We start from the raw sequence: 17617 nt of genomic DNA on the forward strand, positions 1-17617 counted from the left end.
AGGTAGAGGTAATTTGTGAGGTAATTGTCTGTTAAGGCAATTGCTTTTGATTGATGTAAACCTAAATCTTAACCTTTATAAACAACACATTTTATTCTTAATTATTATTAGCCTACATAATTTAGTTATATTATAATCATTTATAATAGTAAAATATGAATTTTAATCTGTTTGACACATCAGTTAGTGCTGATCCTGCAGTGGTTATTTAAACCCAACAGGAAATATTCTTTATACAGGCTATACCAGGGTTCCTCAAATCTTGCCCTGGAGGGCCAATGCGCTGCAGAGTTTAGCTCCAACCCTGATCAAACTCACCTACCTGTGATTTTCTAATGATCCTGAAGACATTGATTAACATGCTCAGGTGTGTTTGATTAGGGTTAGAGCTAAACTCTGCAGGAAAGTGGATCTCGTGGGCCAGATTTGAGGGTCCCTGGGCTATACTGTCATGTTTGCTTGTTTTTACCAAATAGCCTAAGGTGAAATAAATTTAATTATAACTAGGCTATTTGAAGCAAAAGTTTTAATAGCTAAGTATTATTCTGCATTCTGAATGTTATCAAGGTAACTTTCAGACTCCGAATGAAGTGTCAGTGGTAAATGTCTAAAGTACGATGGTAGGCTAATGTGCTCCCTTAAGTGCCCTTCCAAATAGCTAAGGAGGGCACAGCGATGCTCACTTTTAAATAGAATTCGCCCTCGATGTTTTTCTATTCAAATCTCAGATGAAATGATTCATTTGCAGTCGACAGTTCAATTACATGCTGCTAATTCAAAGTATTCAAATATTTAACAGGTCCAGACAGAAGTCCTCCTCAACACACAGCGCAATCGGCTTTAGAGGAGGCGGGGCCAGATCGGATCTGCTCATCTGTCAATCAATCACAGCACTCTTCATTCACCTGTTACCGCTGTCATTAGACTCGACTCACACACAACTCTCCTCTGCACCACTCAAGACTCTTCTGCGCTCTTTACAACATCAAAGAAGAGGGAGCAATGACTGGCCATCACTGGGGATATGGGGAGGACAACGGTAAGTTAATTGCAGTCATTTAATTGCCGTCCGAATCTGAGTTTACAAGTAAGCATCAATCCCCAAATGTCTTTTTGTAAATCGGGTTTGACCACTGCCCAGAACCGTACAGTAACTGTTGAACTTCACCGTAAAATTCATGCATAAAAAAAAAAAAGACTTTTATTTCTGAAATGCTGGAAACTGCTTTCAAGAATTGGCTAATACTATTACGTCACCGCTCCGCTACAGAGAAGAAGCTAAGAAATAAAAATATTTGTGCAACTTTTGAAATGGGACATTATTTTTACAGCAACAGATATGCAATAAAACTTTAAAATAGGTATTATATGGATTTATATAAATTGCACGACTAATCATTTTAGCCTGCTAGTCGACCAGATAGGTGGTAAAATGTTTACCTTATGCTTATGTTTACCTTTCTGCTAATTTTAAGATTTTAATTAAATTTTTTTTTATTTTAAGGGATAAAATGCAAGACAGAATACCATTTGAACCACAGACAAATTGGTAAATTATTATTAGCTCATTTTTAATGAATTATTATTATTATTATTAATATTATTAAATAAAATGACAACTTGACAGATGACAATTTCAGTGCTATACGGTTTCAGGACAGCAGAGCCAGGCCAGCAGTCTGATGCTATAATGTCCACCCTAACCTTCGGTTTCAGACTGCTGGCCTGGCACTGCTGTGATATTTATGGCTCTGTGGTTCTGCAGGATCACTGTGACTTTGCCAAGTAAGACATGTTCCTGGATCAACATTACTGTCCAAAAATATAGACTAAACCCAATCCCTACCCCTAAACCTAAACTAAACCCTTACCCATAATTTATTCCTAAACTCAGTGTGAAATGATAGGTGATTAACAAAGGTGTAGAAGCACCTAACCCTGATTGTAAGCCTAAAACAGATATTTCCTGAAAAGTTATCAGTTAATGTTATCAGTTAATGTAAAAGTTAATGTTGTTCCAGGATCAACAAGGATGTTGATCCAGGAACATGTTATACTTGGTCAAATCACGGTCACTGGTTCTGCAGCTGGTTATTGCAACCGTCAGTTTGTTGTGAGCTAGAGATGGTGAGAATGTGTGCTAAAATCAAGCAGACATTACAGTATAGCGTGTATTGCAGTTATGTTGACAGAATGTAAACTGCAGCACACTTAGAATAAACATAGGCTACTTTAACTGTTGTCTGTTGGTGTGGCCACTAATCATTTTAGTTTTCTGTTTTTGGTGTGAACGGACTAGCCAGAGTTTTGACATGAACATGCCATCCAGATATCATGCAATGCACAATTTCACACCAAATAAAGAAATTTGAATATCAAGATCCGCTTGATGAGTGTTCCAGCCAAATTAGTAACAAGCTTCATTATCACTACAGTTAATATTATTAATGGACAATTTTGAATCCCCCAGTTAAACCGTAACACTAGAATATAGCCAGCCTGCAGTGGGTCAGTTTTTGTGCTTGTCCAATCATTCATTATATGTCCAGTCATCTGTCGTTAGATTTAGTGTAGCATATTTGGTTGCCCGGTCCACTGTTAATGCGAGATTAGCCCAGTTATCTTTTAAAGCGATAGTTGCTGCTTAAACAACGTAACCAGGCTGTATGTGATTTCAAGACTGGGATCCTGCTACAGTTCACTGAGACAAACAGAAGACATAGAAATGTTGTTAGGTCTCACTCGCTCTCAACTAACTCGAATGCATAAAAAATGTTAAACAGTGAATAGCTGACACTTGATTTTACTGTGTTAATGTTTAAATGCATCCCCCCCCCCCTTATGAAGAAGCCTGGTTTTTGGCTTGCCTCCAAATCTGTTTTTAACTTCATTGCTGTAAATATGCTTTTTTTTTTTTAAATAAACCATAAAGTTGTGTTCCCATACTATACATTTACATCCTTTTACAGTAAAGTTACAAATTCCATAAATTCAAACATTGTCATAATGGCATCATCATTTCAAGGGGTAAACATGCATTTTATTTTACATGCACATTTCTCTTCACAAACAAATAAAAAAAAATGACCTTATCAAACTGAAAAAGTTTAAAAGTAGTTTCAAGCTACTTTTTAGGCTCTCAACACACACACACAACAATATCTAATGTAATGTAGATAACTACATTAAATACAGTAAGTTACAATGCAGTACGTTATGTTAACTTGGAAAAAGATTCACTGTTATTACATTCATTGATGTCTGGTTGGTTAATATTGTTTTTCTAGGTCCATCAGCATGGTACAAAGTCTATCCCATTGCTGAGGGTAACCGCCAGTCACCTATTGATATAGTCCCTGCAGATGCTGTATTTGATGCCAGACTGTCTCCTATCTCGCTGTCTTACAACAACTGCACCTCTGTCAGCATATCAAACAATGGCCATTCTGTGGTAGTGGAGTTCATTGACACAGATGAGAGATCAGGTTGGTATCAGTGATATAACAATGCTGCTTCAAAATGATGCTGTCATGGTTGGTTGATTGGTCTCTAGATGTTCAGGGAAGAACACCGCTTTGAGCAGGCAATATTTAGTTCTCTTTCTTCATATTTGAGTTTTTGCGCACAACTAGTTTCTGCTTCTCACAGCTCTCATGTTGTGCACAGCCACTGTGAAATTGTTGTATGTAAAAAAATTGTTTTCAGTAATTGAAGCTGAAATTAGATAAATATAAATATTAGATTAAAAACGTAAAAATTTGAATAATTAGATTAAAAACTAAGGTTCTAATTTGACTAAAATGACAAAATATGAATACAAAACCACAAATTCTCTTCCCTTTTAATGACTGCAGAATGAACAGAGTTACTATTTTTGATGCGAGCAGTTTCATATAACAGTCATTACATTCCAGAGCTCAAGTGGTAAGAAGAGAACTCAAATGACAGGGTCATTTGTGCACATTAAGCAGATTTTTTTTCCATTCTTTCTTTCTGCTGTGAGTGACAGTATGGTCAGGTGTTGTTTTAGTACTATTTTTATATTATTATCTGAGCCGTCTTACAGGGAAACCTATTATGTAAAATGTAATATAAGTCTCAGGTGTCCCCAGAATGTGTCTGTTTCAACCTCAAACCAAAGTTTCAGCTCAATATACCCCACAGATCATTTATCATTCCATGCTGTAAATGGCATTTTTGAGTGGAAGCAAAAACATGCTGTTTTCCTATATCTTTAATGAGCTAATGCAAATGAGCCGATGCTCCCCGCGCGTGCCTCAGTCACTCAGGCAACAACAAACAAAACATCTGTTTAGTTTTGATTATCAAAGATCAATCGCGGTCACTCTCACTTGATATTGCAGTCTTCGTCATCATGAAAGTTTATTATTTGCATGTGCTTTAAAGCCATATCAGTTTAAACTGCTGATGTATGGTTTTCTGAGCGCACACACACAGAAATCCGGCTGGCACATCAAGTGTGCGTACTAAACTAAGTTCGCTTTCACATCTTATTGCGCTTACACTCTCAAATACACACAAGGTTATGTCAAAAACACAAAGTTCAGTTCACAAAGTCGGTTATGTCTGTGAACATCAAAGCTGGGAAAGAAATCACATGTGTATATTAGATGTTTATTAAAGTGACAGCAGCATTATACAGTATCTGCGGCTGCTGCTAATATGAATCAAATAAAAGAAAAACAGAAAATTACTCACTGTTCTTGATTTGAAAATCTTTAGTTGATTCAATACAATACATTTCTTACTTGAACACTGCTGTCAAATGCTCTGACCAGCTTATTTTGAGACCGTTTCTGATTTATGGTTAAAATGAACAAACAGAGTGGATGGATTATTACCACAGTAGGGTGGTTGTGTACACACGCTGTGGACACATTATGTTCAAAAACAACATAAAAGTGAATATGTTCCCTTTAAAGATCCGAGAAGCTTTGAAGTTGTAATTGTGAAATTTAGAGTTTTCAAAGTTTCCCTTATGAAACATCCCTGTCTGTGAAAAAGAGATCTAGGTAAGAAGCAAGAAAATGAGAGGTGTATAGAGTAAGGAGAGGTTGGAGACAGACTCTTGGCTATAAGACCGATTTTGTTTTTTGTTTTTTTTGTACTTTGTGCTCTGACTCAATCAACTGAATTATAGTGGTTAAACATATTGGGTGTGCAAAACACCAAGCACCTTTTTCAGATACTCATTTTCTTCACCCTTCATCGCATTTTGAGTGAGTCTTTAAAAAAAGGTGATATTCACTTTACATGGAAGTAGGGCTGTGCGATATTGAAGAAAAATGCGATAACTCATTAAATAATGCGATATTCGATACGATAATGTGCCAAATGCTCAGATGAAACAGTTTTACTCAGCTGTTGTGGAGTCAGTTCTGTGAACTTCTATAACTATCTTGTGTCATATACTATATATATATATATATATATATATGGTTATTTGTATGTATCAAGAGCTCCTGTAAAACCACAACAAATTCCTTGTGTTTGCGCACACTTAAGTGGTGAATAAAGCTCATTCTGATTCTGATTCTAATATAACTAGCATACATGTTTCACTTTTTGTGAGAAGGCACCCCTACAACAACTTCTGAAAGTGAACGGTAGTGTTTTACTCTAGCATTACATAAAAATGCCATTTTAACATTTACTCTATGAATTCAATTTGCACTGATTCTTATTTAAGCTACAAAAGTTATTTAGGTAAGAGCAGTGAGTGATTTTCTCTCTTTTGTTCATGGCCCCAAATATTGCAAGCCGTAGCGATATGCATATTGCGATATGTACATTTGTGATATTTCGATAATTTCGATATATTGCACAGCCCTACATGGAAGTCAGGGGGTGTTCACACCGAACATGTTTTTGCATTCCTATGCACCGCTTTTCCATTGTTTTTTCTAGACTGATGTGTTTGACCGTTGCGCTCACGTCTCGCATCTTTTGCAGTTTCTCATGCATGACATAGTGTTCTAAAACATGCCACTCAAGTTAAAAGAGGCTTGTGTCTCTATACATTGCATTTGATTTTCATTCCTGCCCTGTTTTTTTTGTTTTTTTTGCATAAAAAAAACAAAACAAAACAAAAAAACATTCAATGTGAATGGACCCTTAAACTGCTCTTTCCTTTTGACAGTGATCCGGGGAGGTCCTCTGGAAAACATGTACAGACTTAAACAGTTTCACTTCCACTGGGGAGGCAAGGGATGCCGTGGCTCTGAGCATACGGTTGGTGGGAAAACCTACGCTTCTGAGGTGAGCGGGCAGAACAGGGACTTTGTCTGCTCTGTGTAGTCTATACTGTACAGGTGCATCTCAATAAATTAGAATGTCGTGGAAAAGTTCACTCTCCAGCTTCATCTGGTTCATTGGAATGCTATAAAGTACAAGTCCTTTGGTGAGGCGGCAGCAGCACCTGATGGCCTGGCTGTCCTTGGCATATTTCTGGAAGTTAGTCTTAGTGTGAATCAGCACTCATTTAAAGGAATAGCTCATCAAAAAAAAAAAATAAATACTCCCCTTCAGGCCATGCAAGATGTGCATTGTTTCTTCATCGGAACAGATTTGGAGAAATTTAGCATTACATCACTTGCCTGCCAATGGATCCTCAGCAGTGAATGGGTGCCGTCAGAGTCCAAACATCTGATAAAAACATCACAATAATCCAAAAGTAATCCAGTCCATCAGTTAATGTCTTTTGACGCATGCTGTATTTTAAAAGATACAAATTGTTGATGTTTTTCCAATGCTGAGCAAGTGATGTAATGCTAAATTTCTCCAAATCTGTTCTGATGAAGAAACAAACTGATCTTGAATGACTTCAGGATGTGTACATTTTCCAAATGTAGTTTTTCTATTTATTTTTTTTGGCAAACTATTCCTATTAAGACAAAGAACAAAATAATGTAGCATTAGTTGAAGAGCATGTGATTTGTATTAGAATCAGTCACGTTCAATTTAGGAGGAAAATAAAATAAAAATGATATTTAAATAAACAGATCTGTAAAAGAATACTTTTTAATATTAGAAAACTCAAGTACAGAAAGATATAAATATCCACAGTAAAGTGCATATTATACCTATTCTAATAATGTTTTTTTATTTTTTGTTTCAGATAGGTGATGAGCACCGAGCTCTTCATCAGATAACAGATGCCTTGTATATGGTTAAATTCAAGGTATGTGTATTTATGTAGTAAATTTATGAAAAATGGGGAAACTGTGAATTTCTTTACGCTATTTTTGAGAGAATGCATGAATGAATATATTAAATTAATGGAGGTCTTCAGGTGGCTTGCCAAACAGATGCGGCACTTTTTGCATCTGATTTAATTTGGAAACATCCAGATGCCTCTTTGCATGTGATTTCATTTGGAAATATTTGTCTTGAAATATGTTAATAAGGTTCTAAGGATTTAGCACCTCGAACTTGAGCACCTCTCAAGTGTTTTTTTTTTTTTTTTTTTTTTTTTTTTTCACAATTTTGTATTGGGGGTAATTATCTGTTTCCTCAGCATTATTTTAACCATATTTGTGCCTCACGTTCTTTAATTTGACTAACTGTCTTATCCGCTTCACATTTTAGTTGAATTTATGTAAAGACCCTCACCAAATATCCAGTAGTGTAGAAAACTAATATATTAAAAATTGGACTTTGAAAAAAACATATTAATCAGTCACTAATCAAAATATTGTGGCATGTGTCTTCTTCTGTGTATTGCGGTTACAGCCCTGTTCAGAGCATCTTTATTTCCTAAAGCTCTGCATTACAGTTCAATAATTTTATGTTTGTTTTTTTTTTTTCTTGTAGGGAAGTGTTACTGATTTTAAGGGCTTTAACCCGAAGTGCCTCCTGCCGAACAGTCTGGAGTACTGGACGTACCCAGGCTCTCTCACAACTCCTCCACTGTATGAGAGCGTTACATGGATTTTGCTGAAAGAACCTATTTATGTGTCTGAGAAGCAGGTGAGTTGCTTTTGTGGGTTGCTTTTTGCTTTTCTTTCACTTTATTAACCTTATTTATGAACTGAATTGCTAGTGTTTGTCATGACCATCATCTGGTTATTGACAGATGTCGGTTTATGAAAATGAATGGTTGTGGAGGGAGATGGATGTGGGAAGCACTCCCGCTGAATCAAAGTCATTGGTATTGATGTAAATTAGGGATAGTCCACAGTATCCCAGTATGCTGGTGGTGACAGTGAATCTGGTCAGAAATGATCTCATCTGCTGACATGATTGCATGTCTGGTTTCTTTAACTGATTTTGCATAAATAAATGATTTACACACACACACACGTTTGTTTCTGTGAATTGCAGGGACTTTCTATAGACTTCTATTACTTTTATACTGACCAAACGATATTTTCTATCCCCTAACCCAACCCTTAAACCCAACCCTTAAACCTACCCCTTACAGAAAACCTGTTTGCATTGTTACACTTACAGATAAACATCATTTACTATTTTTAATATTTTTTTTATCTCACGAGGACTGCAGGCCGGTCCCCACAATGTCAAAAATTTCAGACACACACTCACTCACTCGCGCGCACACACACATATAACACGTATAAATATGTACACCATACCAGTGTGTGCTGTTATCTGGGGATGTATCTGTTTAAAAGTGTCTGATTGAGTGAGCAAAACTCTTGAGTGTTTGTGAAAGAATCCTTCTATAATGACAGGGGTTCAGCTCGGTGTTAGTTTCAGTCAAACAAAATGTGCACATTTTGACAACATTAAACGCAACTGAAATCCTACTGTGGATTCAAAACGCTATAGAGGTAATTTTATCCCCAGATTTGTGCTGCATGCACTACACTTACAGGAATTATTTATCAGCTTTTAATCCGCAAAGTTACAGTAAACTGGATAAAGAGGACAGCAAAGACATTTATAATGTAACAAGATTTTTATTTCAAATAAATGCTGTTCTTTTCCATTTACCATATCAGATATATATCACCATTTCAAGCAGCACAAATGTGTCCAACACTGATAATAATAAGGAAGAGCACCAAATCAGCATATTAGATCAAGGATCATGTGACACTCAAGACTAAAGTAATGGCTACTGAAAATTCAACTTTGAAGTAAATTACATTTTAAAATAAATTAAATTATAGTTAAGTTGTGTGTGTGTGTATATGTGTGTATATTTATTTATATATATATATATATATATGGTATCTCTGGAAAGCCCTGAATGTGCTCTGTACAGGACATCCAGACTTAAACCTGTGACATGTGAGGTCTCAGAGAAATTCACTAAAATATAATGTCCACTACAGAGGCAAAAACTCCATAGCTGGGTCTCAGGAGGATATATAAAACCTAAAAAAAAAAAATGTGATATTACTTTACATTTTGTGAGCATAAGAGACTTTTTTTGTAAGTTTTAAAAAATCTTACTGATGACAAACTTTTGAATGGTAGTGCATGTCCTTTGCTTTGAAGTGTCATATTGCTAGATTTGCATTTCAGATCCATATGTCTATGTCCATCTGAAAGACTGGACTGTGGATTTGGTCTCTGGCTGTTGTCTAGTCCCTCAGACTTTGTACAAGGAAATTGAATTAAAGTAAGCATGAGAAGTTTGGCATGTTGGCGGCATAGTCGCGACAGCGACCTAGTGTGTCTGGCATGAGGCCACAAGACTTTGATCTTGTACAGCTTATTAAAATGATTGATAAGCTATAAGTAGCAAAAGCTCAGGAGATTCACAGCATGGAGAACCAAGCCTGTTACATAAGACTTGGTATCAAAGTTGATTTCTTTTGCAGTGCAGCGTGTAACTTTGCCAGGTTCTGTCTCACATGCTGTTTTTCATGCTTTTTGGACTAGATGGGAAAGTTCCGGACACTGCTGTTTAACGGAGAGGAAGAAGACGACCGAAAGCGCATGGAGAACAACTTCCGACCACCACAGCCGCTGAGAGGCAGGACAGTGCGGGCCTCTTTTAAGTAGTCTGGACCACCAATTGTGATCAGCTATATTTCAATACTGCTCTAGAATCACCTCTGAGGTTGAAACGTGAATTATAAGGGTGTGGGGTTTGTTCAGTCATGTCACTCTCTGTCTGCTGCTTAAAGGTTTTGGCCAATGACCTCAAACACCGTTTGACTTTGACATTGAGCTCTTTGAATCCAAGGCTCTACATTTTTAGATACCTTCTCATCCACCTTGATCAGGCTTGTGCAAACAGATCCTTGTTGCAGGTGGCTGAGATATTTGTGCTTTCAAAGTGTCCAAGCTGATGGGGTCTGATAAGCTTGCTGTCGTCTGCTTTCTCACCGCTATAGGAAAGGGTCTGTAATCCAGGATCCTGACATTTAACCTGTTAGTGGCCACCAGAGGCTCTTGTTAACTTTTTATAGGGCATGTGTGGTGTTATTTAAGCTGTTCGTAGTAAGGCTCATGGTGCTTCCAGGAACACAGACCTGGTGGTGGCAGGATGGCACTCCATTATCACTGAAAGTTGCATGAATAGATGAAGATGGCTCAGTAATGTAAGTAGATAGCATTTCTGTTTACCTCACTGTTGTGAGTCCATGAAGTAAGTTTTTATTTTTTTTTATTTTACAGACTCTTTTATCAACACTGTGCTGCAGTCACCGTAGTGAATGTTCCTGTGCTGTCAGTGAAGCCTTATAAATGTTCTTACAATAATAGGAGGGTGATTGACTGATGGTTTACACTGCTCACACTTTAAAAACCGTTCCTATTATTAATGTAATTCCTAATGGAATCTCTGGCATGACTGTAAGAGTGTTACGGAAGATCTCTAACAGGTCAGAGCTGTAGTAAGACTCGACTCCTGGACTACATCCATCTGAAACGGCAAGGATTTTCTTTTGGGTGTTTGGTGGCTGGCATGGTTTCATAAATATTTTATATTGTATTTAGTTTTTATGTGTAATATGTACAAAATAAAATTATTTTAATAATCCATGTGTCTTTGTTACTGACATTATTTGTCACTATATTTGTGTATTAAAATGCTTGCTACTTCTGAAAAAAGAACTGCAGTCAGATAAAGTTACAATTATTTTGATTCTTTCTTTGTTCTTTCTCCACAAGAGCTTTCAGTCCTGCTGCTTGCAAAAAATCAATAAATGGAAAAGAGGTAGCAAGGAGTGGCTTGAGACGTTCTTCATGTTTGTATTCATCTACACAATACTTCACCTTGCATAGGCCTATAGCAGGGGTGCCCAAGCTCGGTCCTGGAGGGCCGGTGTCCCGCAGAGTTTAGCATACAGTGAGATCCCAAGTGACCATGAACACACTTAAAAAAAAGAAGAATAAAACTTTCAGCACAATAATATTATTCTCACTTAATATCCATTAATTCCTTTTAATCAGACAGGATTTATTTTAAAAACGCGTACTGAGCCTCTCTGGCGCCCTCATATGGCGATAAATGGATCAACAATGACTACCATTTAGTTTGTAGCTTTGCGATCGGTGGTACTCATTAACCACTCTAATAAGTGAGAAGTATCTTTGGGTTGAAATAGCGGGGTTAATTTCCATCCTATAGCTAAGCAACAATTTCTGCAGCACCATTACATGGAGACATAGACCTTCAATTAAACCACAAAGCAGTCATTCTTGAGAAGTGGGACAAAACGGTGCAAAATTGAAAAAATAAAACCTTGCACTCAGACAAATGAAACTACATTTATGTATCTTATATGTACTAAGCTACTGAGCTATGCTTTGATACAACCTTCCAACTTTTCTCTTTTTTAACAAAATGTGCTTTTTTACCTTGGACTGTGTAATATAATTTCAACTTTATCTTTAACAGCATTCAAGATGTTTTTAACATTTCAAAACATTCTCGTGTTAGCAGACAGATTACACTTTCACATGTGACCAACAATTCCACAACAAATATAAAATATCATAATGAAATATTATCAAAATATTCAACTGATGGAGGTGACACATCTGACGGAGGTGACGGAAACTTGAATTTGTAGTAATTTTAACTATCAAATACATTGAATCAGTCAATTACTGTATTAAAACAAACAACAAACAGTGAGTATGTTATTGTTTATAAAGCTTTTATTCAAGAGTCACATTTAAGTATTTTGATATATCATTGGAACACAAAATCTTATGGTGGTGACATCTGACGGTGTTGACAAATTTGGCATTTCTTTCACAAAACCAATGGAGTTCATGTAGTAGCCATTTTATTTTTTTCTGTTGATGCTAGATGCTAATGGAACCTGCTTCAGGAGAATAAAATTATCTAAATATTTCAAATAATTTCCTCAGAAATTGGAAGATGGTGTTGACATCATGGTTGCGAGACAGGAAACATTAACATTAGGATTTAAAATATTCTAAAACTATAAAATTTAGCAGAGCCTGTCTGACACTGCTGTACTCTGCAGAGGTGAACTGTGGCAAGGGGGTCCTTTAGAGTGACAGCTGCCCCTGATATTCCCTGATTTTATTACATTTTATTGAATGTCTGATGGTGTTGACAAAAAGTGGGGACGCAACTTTAAAATCGTATTAAACATGCATGTGTCATTAAAAAACAACCTTGCTTTGATAGGAGATATTATTAAGTGTTGCTTTTGATAAAACAAGCTCTTTTTCATCATTAAAAAAAACATTTTTATCCATTTTATTGCATATGAATGATTGAACCCTTCTCTGTGGACACACTGTTTTAGACGTAGTGAGAGGACATTAAGAAACACAGATTTGGTATAATGATATAATGAATTTATGATAATGGTGTTAAATACATTCTATTATTAATCCCTCATGACATTTAAAATTGAAAATATTTTTAGTTTTAAACCTAATAGCAGTTACCCTTGCTGGACCTGTTTTGTCCCATGTCTCAAGAATGACTGAAAGACAAAGACAAAATCGCGTTGTTTGCTGTGTAGTCAAGACATCTGTAAATATGTTTAAAAGATGAATCTCAGACAAAAGTATAGAATGTCACATTTTATTATTGGGTGATTCAACACATACACCTTTTACCAAATAAAAAGGACAGCACTTTTAGGGTTTCGTCTCCCTATCTGATGTGAGCATAATTATTGGGACAGTTGGTCATAATGTAAAAGTTTAAAAGCTAATATTTAGTTGTGAATCCCTTGCATGCAATCACAGCAGTGAGTCTGTGATCCATAGACATCACCAGACTCTTGGTCTCGTCCTTTGACTTTAATACAGCTATTTTCAGCTGTTGTTTGTTTTGGGGAGTTTCTGCCTTTAGTCTCCTCTTTAGCTGATGAAATTCATGGTCAATATGATTTAAATCTGGAGATTGACTTGGGCAATCTAAGACTTTCCATTTCTTTGCCCTGATAAACTCATTGACTGAACTTGCAGTGTGTTTTGGGTCATTGTCCAGATGCAATATAAAGTGCTTTCTGATAAGTCTGGTGGCATTTTCTTGAACATTGGTAGCCAAGCTGGCTTTGTACCCTTCCGAATTCATTCTGCAGCTGTCGTCATACATTAAGTCATCAATAAAGTTGAGAGGGCCTGTTCCAGAGACAGCTATGTATGCCTATGCCATGACACCACCTCCACCATGCTTTACAGATAAGTACGCTTAGGATCATTTGCAGTTTTCTTTTTCTCTCCACACTTTTGGTTTCTGATCACTTAGATAAAGATTAATCTTTGTCTCATCTGTCCATAAAACTCCATTTCAAAACTCTACTGGCTCACCTTCTTTTTTGATCTTGCCTTTCTATTTTTGGTGCTGGTGGTCAGAGGGCTGCATCTTGCTGTGTAGCCTCTGTAGTTCTGTGTCAAAGTTTCCTGCAGACAGTAGATTGTCAGAGCATCACCCCAGCTTTCTGGAGGTTGTTGGTGATTTTACAGACACGTATTTTAGGGTTCTTTTTCACAGTTTTTATGATTTGTCTGTCATCAACTCCTGTTGTTTTTCTCAGCCGACCAGGCCGCTGTTGGTTTCTCATTTCTCGAGCATAACATATTTCTCCTCATCACATACAATAAAGTGCAGAGCAAGCAGTTCTGTCCTCAAAGTTCTTTGATTTAGTAATCATTAAGTTGAATGTCAGGACGTCATGATGGACCTGAAAGTGATTTGAAATCTGTAAATTCTCAGTTGTCTACATACTACATATTTTTATACACTACTACATATATTTACACCCCATAAGATCTTAAGCTTTTAGCATGTGTGCTCAGCACGCTTTTCCGTAACACAGCAGTTTTTCAGCTCACAATTCAGCGTCTGTTTGCAGCCGTTAGAATTGACAGAGGCTGGAGAATGTTTAACCTTGTCGATCTGTGAGTCATTATTTTCCTGCAGGGAGCAGTCTAAGTGTCTTAGTGTGGAATATTCAATAGCACAGACTTGTTCCATCAGGTAATCAGGCTAAGGCTCATTACACGGGGAAAGAAAGGATAATAAGGATGACTGAGGGGTGCTTACTGTTTACCTAGTCATGTGCTGCCATGATACGCACAGCAGACATGAGCAATAATAAAGTCTGGAACATGTTGTCTGTTGCAATTAGTTGGTTTTGACGTTTGCTCTAGGTCTTTCTCTGAATGAGACATTTTTTTAAAGACAGGAGGTGTATAATACCTGGAGAAAGCTATCCGTTAGCATTCAAGGGCAGTTGCTCAGCTGGCACATGTCTGCTTATGGTCACTCAGTTCAAGACACAATTGTTTTGAGCCAATCACCTGAGTTGTAAATGCCATGTGACAAGTGTTTTAGGAAACAGTATATTCACTTATGAAACAAGTTTCCATTACAGTACAGAGCATTTTAAACAAAGACTCATGATGCCAAAATTATGTCATCTACACACAGTGTTGGGGAAAGTTACTTTTAAAAGTAATGCATTACAATATTGCGTTACTCCCTAAAAAAGTAACTAATTACGTTACTTAGTTACTTTTTATGGAAAGTAATGCGTTACATTACTTTTGCGTTACTTTTTAAATATGAGCAGGGCTTGATTGTTTTTAATATAAAAAAGTTATATTTATAGCAAATGTAAAAGCCCTTTCACACCAAAAAGTGTAATGAATAAACCTCAGGCTGAAGCAAAAGTAAATTCACGTCTGTACAGTAGAACGCAGGAGAAGAAACACTCTTCAGCAATAAAAAAAACAAAGCACAATTGTTAGTTTCTCTAAAGTAATTTTTGCTTATTAATATGGTTGAACTGGATCATCAAAGGTCAATAGCAAAGATATTGGTTAATAAAATGGGATTAGATACATTTGTGTTATTTAACATATTTAACTATTGCAGGTTTGCGTCATATTCTGAGTTTGCATTTCACTGTTTTAATTCATTTTGATGAATACTAAATCTGTTTTTTGTGAGTGGGATGAATTAATGCACATTCACATTTAGTCTAGAACTACAGTAACATCATGTTCACACAGCGCACACAACGCCTCTGTACGCCCGATTTCTCCCAATATGGGGACAGGAGAGCTGTCAGTCAATAAATGGGAAAACAAAGTAACTGGCATTACTTTTTTGAAAAAGTAACTCAGATATTTTCTTGTAAATTAAAAAAGTAATGCGTTACTTTACTAGTTACTTGAAAAAAGTAATCTGATTACGTAACTCGCATTACTTGTAATGAGTTACCCCCAACACTGTCTATACAGCAAGCATTCAGAATCAGCTGTTTTATGCTTCTAGCAGGCATCGTTTTTACATAATTTTTTCTTGCACTGTATTAAACTGTTCACTTTTAGTATTAGTATTAGTATATTGCAACATAGATACATTTTAATTGAAATAATAGATTTCATAACAACACTAATAAAACTATTTGAATATACTGTAAACCATGCGTAACTGCAACTGTACAGTGAAATAATACATGTGTTTTGTGCTTTTTAAAAATTATCTCACTTTAAAGGTTACAAACACATTTTGCTCAGTACTTCTTTTCCTGAAGGGTCTACACTGTTAATAATGATTTTTTGAAGTTATAAATAAAACAAAGATTATTGGAGTGAGTTAATTGCCTCTTTGTAATTATTTGTCAAATGTACTAGCAATTTCTGAGTGAAAATTGTTTCACCACCAACTTTTTCTGTGCAGGATTCAGTCTTCACTCAGAGCTTGCTATTAAATTTCACAAATGCAATAATAAATGACAGTAAAACATTAAATTGAATATTATATTTTAAAGTAGAAAGGCTGAAAGAGACTTTTCTTGTAAAACATTCCAAAAAATTATTTTTTACAGTATACACCACCTTTTCGTTAATGATCATTACCCAGCAGATGGCAGCATATGCAACGTGAAGAGGTTTTAGCAGGCACTATAAGAAGCCTTCAGTGTACTTCATTACAACAAGCGCCCTAGACAATCAAATTATTTTTATTCAACTGTGAATGGTCAAAACATGTTATATTAATGTACTATATTTTATTATATATTTGCACTAATAAAACTAACAACAACAAACCTGTATCTTATACATTCTGTATTTACAGTATCATACACACTTCCTTTCTCCAAGGTCATGCATTTCCTGATGACATCATAGTATCCGATTCTTTACATGAAGTGATGTCATGCTTTTGGTTGCTAAGTGATCCCAGGTGGAGCCATATCTCTGTTGCCTCCGTTGTCTGTTATCTGTCATTTGAACAGTCTGATTTATGGAAATGTTTCTGTTTGCAGCTTCATTAACAATGAATGAGGCTGAATGTCTAGTATATATTTAACATATTTGCAGAAATAGAATTCCCAGAATAGCCACTGTGCCGCGGTGTACAGATTGAGGATACCTGAGCAAGCACATCATGTATGGCTGCAATCAATGTGTCATGTAATGTAAACTGCATCTAGATGTCATAAAAATAGGAGCAAGCTGATATTTTTGGTAGCGTGGATATCAATAATATCAACCGCTGTCTCAATCTGAGAAATAACCAATATCGCCCGAGGGAAAGCAAAGCAGACTCTAGATACAATCACAAACCCAAGCTATTGCTCATAAGAGACATGGTCATGAAAATAAATGTAATGAAGTGTTATGGTATTTTAGATGCGGCCTCACGCTCCTGATCCTGTTCATCTCACAGGCTAAGAATACACCATCAGACAACAATAATACACTGACATTTAATTTAACATAGTTTTTTTTTTTCATAGCTAGACCACCAAATGCTTTATTCAGCTGCAATATAGTGATTGTGCAAGACTGTGATATCAATAACTGCAGTCAATCAGTCAATCTAACTGATTTAAAGGGATAGTTCACCCAAACATGAAAATAATGTAACTATTTACTTACTCTCATGTCATTCCAAAACTGTATGATTTTCTTTCTTCTGTGGAACATAAGGAAGACATTTTGTTTCTCCTATTCTTCTTTTTTTTTTTTGCCCATATGTAATTTAATGGTCACCAAAACAACTTAAAGGGGTCATATGATGCGATTTCAATTTTTCCTTTCTCTTTGGAGCGTTACAAGCTCTTGGTGTATAAAGAAGATCTGTAAAGTTGCAAAGACTAAAGTCTCAAATCCAAAGAGATATTCTTTATAAAAGTTAAGAGTCAACCACGCCTACCTAAAATGGCTC

The 17617-nt window shown here is 36.1% G+C and overlaps 1 protein-coding gene across 5 annotated transcripts; it reads left to right on the plus strand.

Annotated features, from left to right (window-relative positions):
- Positions 1-395: 395 nt before the first annotated feature.
- LOC107681513 (carbonic anhydrase 7-like) lies at positions 396-10924 on the plus strand. Of its 5 annotated transcripts, XR_001633263.1 has the most exons (9): positions 413-567; positions 800-1039; positions 3288-3485; positions 6161-6279; positions 6379-6474; positions 7139-7201; positions 7834-7989; positions 9874-10538; positions 10615-10924. XR_001633263.1 is itself a non-coding variant. In XM_016477826.1 (8 exons), exons 2-8 carry the CDS (start codon positions 1003-1005, stop codon positions 9994-9996), a joined length of 792 nt encoding a protein of 263 aa, XP_016333312.1. In that variant the 5' UTR covers positions 396-482; positions 800-1002; the 3' UTR covers positions 9997-10924. The 5 variants fall into 5 exon arrangements, 4 of the variants coding, with proteins under 4 accessions (XP_016333312.1, XP_016333314.1, XP_016333311.1 ...); XM_016477826.1 differs by having other exon boundaries at positions 396-482; positions 9874-10924; XM_016477828.1 differs by having other exon boundaries at positions 413-620; positions 9874-10924.
- The last annotated feature ends 6693 nt before the right edge of the window (positions 10925-17617 follow it).

This window comes from Sinocyclocheilus anshuiensis, unplaced genomic scaffold (assembly GCF_001515605.1).
Source record: "Sinocyclocheilus anshuiensis isolate Anshui unplaced genomic scaffold, SAMN03320099.WGS_v1.1 scaffold2053, whole genome shotgun sequence".
Lineage (NCBI taxonomy): Eukaryota > Metazoa > Chordata > Actinopteri > Cypriniformes > Cyprinidae > Sinocyclocheilus > Sinocyclocheilus anshuiensis.

What these genes read in the sequence shown, in the direction of transcription:
- LOC107681513 (XM_016477826.1), top strand. Translation starts at nt 1,003, where the DNA reads ATGACTGGCCATCACTGGGGATATGGGGAGGACAACG. An exon ending in TCCTTGGCATATTTCTGGAA is followed by an intron (nt 6,475 to 7,138) that starts GTTAGTCTTAGT and finishes TTTTTGTTTCAG; the next exon opens with ATAGGTGATGAGCACCGAGC. An exon ending in TGTATATGGTTAAATTCAAG is followed by an intron (nt 7,202 to 7,833) that starts GTATGTGTATTT and finishes TTTTTCTTGTAG; the next exon opens with GGAAGTGTTACTGATTTTAA.